General features: G+C 36.8%; 2 protein-coding genes across 2 annotated transcripts; one reads left to right on the top strand and one right to left on the bottom strand.

Annotated features, from left to right (window-relative positions):
- Positions 1-1,492: 1,492 nt before the first annotated feature.
- LOC105536115 (olfactory receptor 4P4) lies at positions 1,493-2,303 on the bottom strand. Its single transcript, XM_011975386.1, is given in 2 exon segments — positions 1,493-2,168; positions 2,170-2,303. Coding segments are annotated over 2 exon segments (810 nt in total).
- Positions 2,304-5,316: 3,013 nt separating this feature from the next.
- On the top strand, positions 5,317-6,368 carry LOC105536102 (olfactory receptor 4C11). The gene has a single exon (XM_011975375.1). It carries the CDS (start codon positions 5,336-5,338, stop codon positions 6,266-6,268), a length of 933 nt encoding a protein of 310 aa, XP_011830765.1. The 5' UTR covers positions 5,317-5,335; the 3' UTR covers positions 6,269-6,368.
- The last annotated feature ends 1,107 nt before the right edge of the window (positions 6,369-7,475 follow it).

Raw genomic sequence — 7,475 nt, 5'->3', positions numbered from 1 at the left:
GTATCCCACTGTGTGGATCCTAGAAGTGTAAGCTATTTCACATATTTATTTCTAAATCTTTTATTTCACTTAGTGTTTTTCTATGGCTAATTATTTTTTCAATTAATATCTTTCATTTATATCAGTAATATATTATGAAAGATATGAATACAAATATAGTACTACTTTCTTAAAATTGTTTTAATTACATTATAAAGCATAATGAAATAATAAAAGACATATATTCACTAAAAAATACGTTTCAAAATGTTCAAAGCAGCACTATACATAATAACCCTAAATGGGAAACCACCCAAATGCCTGGCAACAAGGGAATGGATAAATTAATCATTATATATTCACATGATAAGATACCGTATACATTAATGAAAACAATCAGAAAACTTGCCAACATGAGAAATGACTCACAACTGAAATACTGAGAAGGCACACATTCAGCAGCAAAATCTATATCACTCTTATTCTTCAAAGTACAGGAACAGATAAAAACGTTATTATTATTATTATTATTATCATTTGAGATGGAGTCTTGCTCTGTCACCCAAGCTAGAGTGCAGTGGCATGATGTCAGCTCACTGCAAACTCCGCCTCCCCGGTTCAAGCTATTCTCCTGCCTCAGCCTCCCGAGTAGCTGGGATTAAAGGCGTTCCCACTGCGCCAGGCTAATTTTTGTAATTTTAGAAGAGACAGGGTTTCATCATCTTGGTCAGGCTGGTCTTGAACTCCTGATCTTGTGATCCACCCACCTCAGCCTCCCAAAGTGCTGGGATTACAATACTACAATATTTAGAAATAAATATTGTGGTTAACTTTGGGAGATATTAATAATAAACAGGAATAAGGAGGACCTCTCATGTGCTGATACTTCTGTCTCTTAATCCAGTTGCTGATTACACGATCATGCTCAATCTGCAAAAGTTCATGAGCTGTACACAGGCAATATATGCATTTTTTTGTTTAGACTTTAGCACAAATGCAAAAAGTTGAAGGTAATATTTCATTCATTTTCTTGGCAGTTTAAGGCATGAAAATGCATAGTCTATTTTATTTTTTCAACACAACGCCATGTAATCCGTATTTTAAAGAAATTTTCTGGTTATTTCATATCACATGAGCACAATCGTAATGATTAAGAAAGGCGGAGGAGAGTATGGATAAGAATAATGTTCAACTGGTTAAAGAGACGTCAATGCCTGTAGTCCAGCTACTGGGGAGGCTGAGGCAGGACAATGGTGTGAACCTGGGAGGCGGAGCTTGCAGTGAGCTGAGATCCGGCCACTGCACTCCAGCCTGGGCGACAGAGTGAGACTCCATCTCAAAAAAAAAAAAAAAAAAGAGACGTCAATGCAGAAGTATAAAATCCCAGAAGGGATATGCTTCCTGTTTGCTCACTTTTCCCTCCAAACAACAAGGGCAAGAGCATGATGAGAGTGAATCTTTCTCACTCATCAGTGTGGTCTCAGGGAACCATGGCATGAAAAGCAGAAACAATTCAGAAAAGTTCATTTCCTTTCAGGAGTATTTGACACCACCACACTTTCCTCATGGTGTTCTTCATCTCCCTGTTTCTCAGAGTGTAGATGAAAGGGTTGAACATGGGAGCAATGATGGTATAAAAAAGGGCAAACACTTTATCTTCTGAGAACGTTGTGACCGGTCTAATGTAAATGAATAATGCAGGTGCAAAAAACAGGACTACAACCATTACATGAGAACTGCAAGTGGAAAGAGCTTTGCTGCGGCTCTCTGCAGAATATGCTCTGATGGTATACAATATAAAAACGTAAGACAACATCAAGACAACAAATGTCACCAAAGCAATTAGGCCCGAATTAGCAATGACTAAGAGACCTACCATGTGTATATTAGAACAAGCCAATTTCAGCAAAGGATACACATCACAGAAGTAGTGATCTATCTCATTTGGGCCACAAAACGGTACAAAGATGGTGAGAAGAAACTGACTGGCAGAGTGTATAAACCCCCCAGTACAACAGACTATGATGATTGTGTTACACCTTTGCCTGCTCATGATGGTGGTGTAGTTCAGGGGCTTGCAGATGGCTGCATAGCGGTCATAGGCCATCCCTGTGAGAATGAAGATCTCTATGCCTCCGAAAAAATGGGTGGTAAAGAGTTGTATCATGCAGTTATTATAAGAAATGGTCTATCAGTAAGTCAGCCATTAATTTGGGGGTCACTGTGGATGTGTAGCAAAGGTCAGAGAGTGAGAGGTAATTGAGGAAGAAATACATGGGTTGGTGAATGAGCTGGGTGCACTGGTGGAAGGTGGGGAAATTCATGGGCTTTTCTAGAAGTGTTTTACAATCTAAAGTGAAAAGATGGGAATAAAAATCATGCACAGCATTTCTTGATGGAAATGGGCACTACCAGGTAAGAGCTGTTGGTAGACGTGGGTAGGAGATAATTAAACAGAAACAGGCTACTCTAGACAAACTGCCTAAGGGTAGCCCCGCTTTGCAAGGAGCAGTAATAAAATGAATAAATAAACAAACAGAAATAAATTCTATTGGGGTGTTCCAGGAAGTGCTCCATGAAGGTGATGATGTCTCTCATGGTATGATGCTGTCTTCCTTCTCCTTAATGGCAACTAAGTATAAAATAGTATAAAACATTAATGATTTGGATCTATAGGAATTTCTTTTAATTCTTTGATTCATTCAACAGATATTTATCAAAAACCTACTTTTTCATAAATATTGAAATTTAGCAGTGAACAGATAAAGAGATACTCTTTCTTATGTTGCTTCATTCTAATATATAGTACTATAAAAATGTGTAATAATGTCTATTTATATCTATTCCTGCTTATTCATCTATTCTGGAGATACGTGTGTGTGTGTGTGTGTGTGTGTGTGTGTGTGTGTGTGTGTGTGTCTTTTTATAATACTTAAGAGAAGACAAATACAATTTTTTATTTCTGTTTGCTAAAGAGCTTTCACAAACTTTCAATACAGGACGAGAATCTCCAGTTAGTGACAGTGTGTCTGCATATGTTGTATTTACAGAGCACTGACTTTCAACACTACTGCTATATCTGACTTACTCAAATTTGTGAAACTTAATGTAGCCCTAAGAATACCACTAGAATACCTGACTACAACAGAAGGCAGTTGTGATGGCTCAGTGATATGCCATCACAAGGTGAATAACAACCCATCTCCCAAGGTAAAGCTTTTAAAGCATTATTTTTGATGTAGCATTATTATGACACATTGTCAAATATTACCAAAGTGAATATTTTTTAAAGTAGGTCTTTCTCCCATCTCTAATGCCAAGAATGCAATTTTCCCACTCAGAGTCATTATAGTTTTTTCATACTCTTCTACTATAATTCATGTATTTAAATATGGAGGTGTGTGTAGTAATGACTGTAACTGATGTTAAGGAAAATGTTACAATTCTAAGCATGCAGTATTAATCTCTTACATTTCAATTTACACCATATGTCAGGGACCATTTTCTGTGTGTGTGTGCGCATGTATAAACACACAGATATATGTATCTGCTTCATTCTAATTAATGGTTGCATAAAAATATCATCCTTGATTCTTTAATGTCCCTTCCGAGGGGCATAAAGTTGTTTCCTATCTCTTGCTACCATCTAAGGCAAAATGATTGTCCTTCTTTCTATGAATGAGTGTGTCTGTAGGAAACAGAATAACTGGATCAATTTCTATATGCAGTTGTCATATTATAGATACTGAAGTCACTTCCTAGAAGGTTGCACCCACTTACATTCCCACCAAAAGTTTGTAGGGTTGACTGTGTCCCACACCTTCGTCAAGACTATTTGTTAAGACATTCAGCAAAAGGATTACTTTATTAGCCTTATAGGTGAAATTTACCTAACTGGAATTTTAATTTGAATGTATTTAACTGTGAATGAAATTGAGCATCTTTCCAGAGGCATACTCTTTACCATAAGGAGAACAATCTCTTTTAATATGGGTTGTTTTCCTAATGTTCATTTGTGTCATGTTTTTCAGAAACTTATCTGTGAAATCCATTTACATTTGAAAAAGTTATGCTTTTGTATCGCATATGTGTTGTAAATGTATTTTATCATATAGGCACTTCCCTTTTAATTTTTTACTGTGTTACCATATGGAATATATATGTGAAAAGGTATATGGAACAATTTGTTCAATATTTGATATATGCAAATAAATATTAATTCTCTATATAGATTTAACTTCTCTTTCTTGCAGTCAGGATATGGGATTCTCAAGAACATACAAACTAAAAATTCTATTGAAAGTTTCAGTCCTGACTCGGAGCACATAGATCTCATTTTCTAAGTCACTGATGCTTTCCTGTAAAACTGAAATTTGAAAGAATGTCCTGATATAGATGTCAAGTATTCTTCCACTTTTTTCCTCATTTTAGTCTCAGTATCTACTTGTCTCTTAAGAAAACTTTTTGAAGAACCCAGAAGAATAATGAAAGAGGGAAGAATTTAACTTTGGACAACACAGTAGAACAAGGCAGTGCAAAGTTGAATAATAAAGGATGAATTTGCAGCTGAAAAGAATTAGAAAATTTTCAGAGGTAAATTAAAAGGAAATAAAGATAGTCAAGGCAAGAGGTTAAAATAATTCTCATGTTGGGCTGGAATGACTGACATTTTGCTCAGTGCAAAAATTTTATGTTTATTCTGTCTGTGTATGTGTGTGTGCACACGTGTGCGTACACGTGCTCGCCCACATACATGTAAATTTTATTAAGGAAGGTATTCTGAAGTATTTAAATAATCATTATTAGAATGATCAGTATATTTACTAAGTAAATATATTATAATGGTACTATCAGGTTCAAACAATGTGAAAGCCTATTGAAGGAAGTAATGTACGTTTTCTTCTGTTATTGCAACAGAGTACAAAATATTTATTATTCCTGGCTATAAGCTAAAGAAACATATTCAGCTCAGAAAGATACCTACTCATACCAACCCTCTAAACTAATGTTTACTTTGTTTGAAAAATCATTTGTTTTTAAGTTATTTTTCTATTTCTCATTGTATTATTTTCATGTGTAATTGTGTCATGCCACTGCAGTCCGGCCCAGAGGAGAGTGTGATACTCTGTCTCCAAAAAAAAAAAAAAAGTAATTTGGTAAATATATTGAATAGTTACTATGAATTCATTTTACTAAGAAAAAATACACAGATTTGTGAATAATAACCCATTGGAAAGTTGCAATTTCATTGCTAAGAATATGTATTTGACCTCCAAATCGAGTGTTTATTTCCTTTTTCTCTTTCTTTGCAGATTAACTATTTCCTATCTGTGGTTTCTTCACATCAACTGAAACAATGCAGCAAAATCACAATGTGACTGAATTCATACTGTTAGGATTAACACAGGATCCCTTGAAGCAGAAAATAGTGTTTGTAATATTCTTAATTTTTTATATGGGAACTGTAGTGGGGAATATGCTCATTTTTGTGTCCATCAAGTCCAGCCGGACACTAGGAAGCCCCATGTACTTCTTCCTATTTTATTTGTCCATTGCTGATTCTTGTTTTTCAACTTCCACAGCCCCTAGATTAATTGTGGATGCTCTCTCTGCAAAGAAAATTATATCCTACAATGAGTGCATGACACAAGTCTTTGGGCTACATTTATTTGGCTGCATGGAGATCTTTGTCCTCATCCTCATGGCTGTTGATCGCTATGTGGCCATTTGTAAGCCTTTGCGTTACCCAACCATCATGAGCCGGCAGGTCTGCATCATCCTGATTGTTCTTGCCTGGATAGGGTCTTTTATACACTCTACGGCTCAGATTATCCTGGCCTTAAGGTTGCCTTTCTGTGGACCCAATTTGATTGATCATTATTGCTGTGATTTGCAGCCCTTGTTGAAACTTGCCTGCATGGACACTTACATGATCAGCCTGCTGTTGGTGTCTAACAGTGGGGCAGTTTGCTCAACTGGTTTCATGATTTTGATAATTTCATATATTGTCATCGTGCATTCACTGAGAAACCGCAGTGCAGAAGGGAGGAAAAAGGCTCTCTCCACTTGCACTTCTCACATAATTGTAGTCATCTTATTCTTTGGCCCGTGCATATTCATATATACACGCCCCCCAACCACTTTCCCCATGGATAAGACGGTGGCGGTATTTTATACTATTGGAACACCCTTTCTCAATCCACTCATCTACACACTGAGAAATGCAGAAGTGAAAAATGCCATGAGACAGTTATGGCATGGCAAAATTATTTCAGAAAACAAAGGATAAATTGAGGGCCTGGCCTGATTACTTATTCAGTCAAATCATGATTTATTCAGTCAAATCATGATTTAACTGAGTAAGTATAGATGTCAAATAGGAAAGTACCTGAATGTTGTGGGAATAACATACATCATATCTAAGTTTGTGGGTTCCTATGTTTTCTAGTGAACAGGAGTTACGACTACCAAGACATTGTCTTTTGTGCCAGAAGTAGGTAGAGTATAGATTAATTAAGGTGATTATGGACCAATAGTCTTTTCTTTTCAGATTATCTTCCTTTCCAGTCATGCATTTTCTAAGGTGTAAACCTGACTATCTCTATGCATTCTAATCTAACGCATCTGATTTTCTTTCTTCTTTCCTGTACTTTTGACCATAGACTGATAAACTCCGTGAAATCTTCAATTTGGCTCCTCCTTTTCCTAACAGCTCAATTCTGCCATTGCTGATTGTGAACTACACATCACAACTCTGTCTACACTGGTTTAATAAAAAGACACTTATACAATCACAAGTGTTCAAATTTGTGAGCACCCACAAAGAAATGTCAAATTCCTTCCATAATGCATTTACAATAAGGTATCAAGCTTCCTCCTGAACACTTCTAGGGCAAAGGAACTAACTCAGTATATCAAGATGTCCATTTACATTTTATCACTACTTTGTATTTAGAAAGTTCTATATTTTTGAGTCAGAGGCTAATATACTGCAGGTACAACATATTTCCTGAGCCTGAAGTGCAGAAGGGTAGAACATGGTTGAAACCAAAAATGGTATGATCTATTGTGTTTAAAGTTGGGTGATGTCAATGAAATAAATAAAATTGTCATAGGAATTCAGAAAACACTCAGGACACTTGTCTCTAGTGGGTTTAGGGAGAAACTACTACTGCTATAGGAAGTTACCTCTCTATTTATTCTGTCCTAATAATTGGGGCTGCATAGATTCACAGGTTAGAAGTGGCAAGGGAATTTTCATGCCCAGAGTGAGTACAGCAGGTAAAACACTGCACTTTAGATGTTTATATTATGGACTTTTGTGTGTGTGTGTGTGTGTGTGTGACGGAATCTCGCTCTGTTGCCCAGGCTGGAGTGCAGTGGCGCAATCTCGGCTCACCGCAAGCTCCGCCTCCCGGGTTCACGCCATTCTCCTGCCTCAGCCTCCCGAGTAGCTGGGACTACAGGCGCCCGCCACCGCGCCCGGCTAATTTTTT

The sequence above is a fragment of the Mandrillus leucophaeus genome, unplaced genomic scaffold (assembly GCF_000951045.1).
Source record: "Mandrillus leucophaeus isolate KB7577 unplaced genomic scaffold, Mleu.le_1.0 Scaffold1540, whole genome shotgun sequence".
NCBI lineage: Eukaryota > Metazoa > Chordata > Mammalia > Primates > Cercopithecidae > Mandrillus > Mandrillus leucophaeus.
Note: the sequence above shows the minus strand (reverse complement) of the source record. Positions and strands in the feature narration are given on the sequence as shown.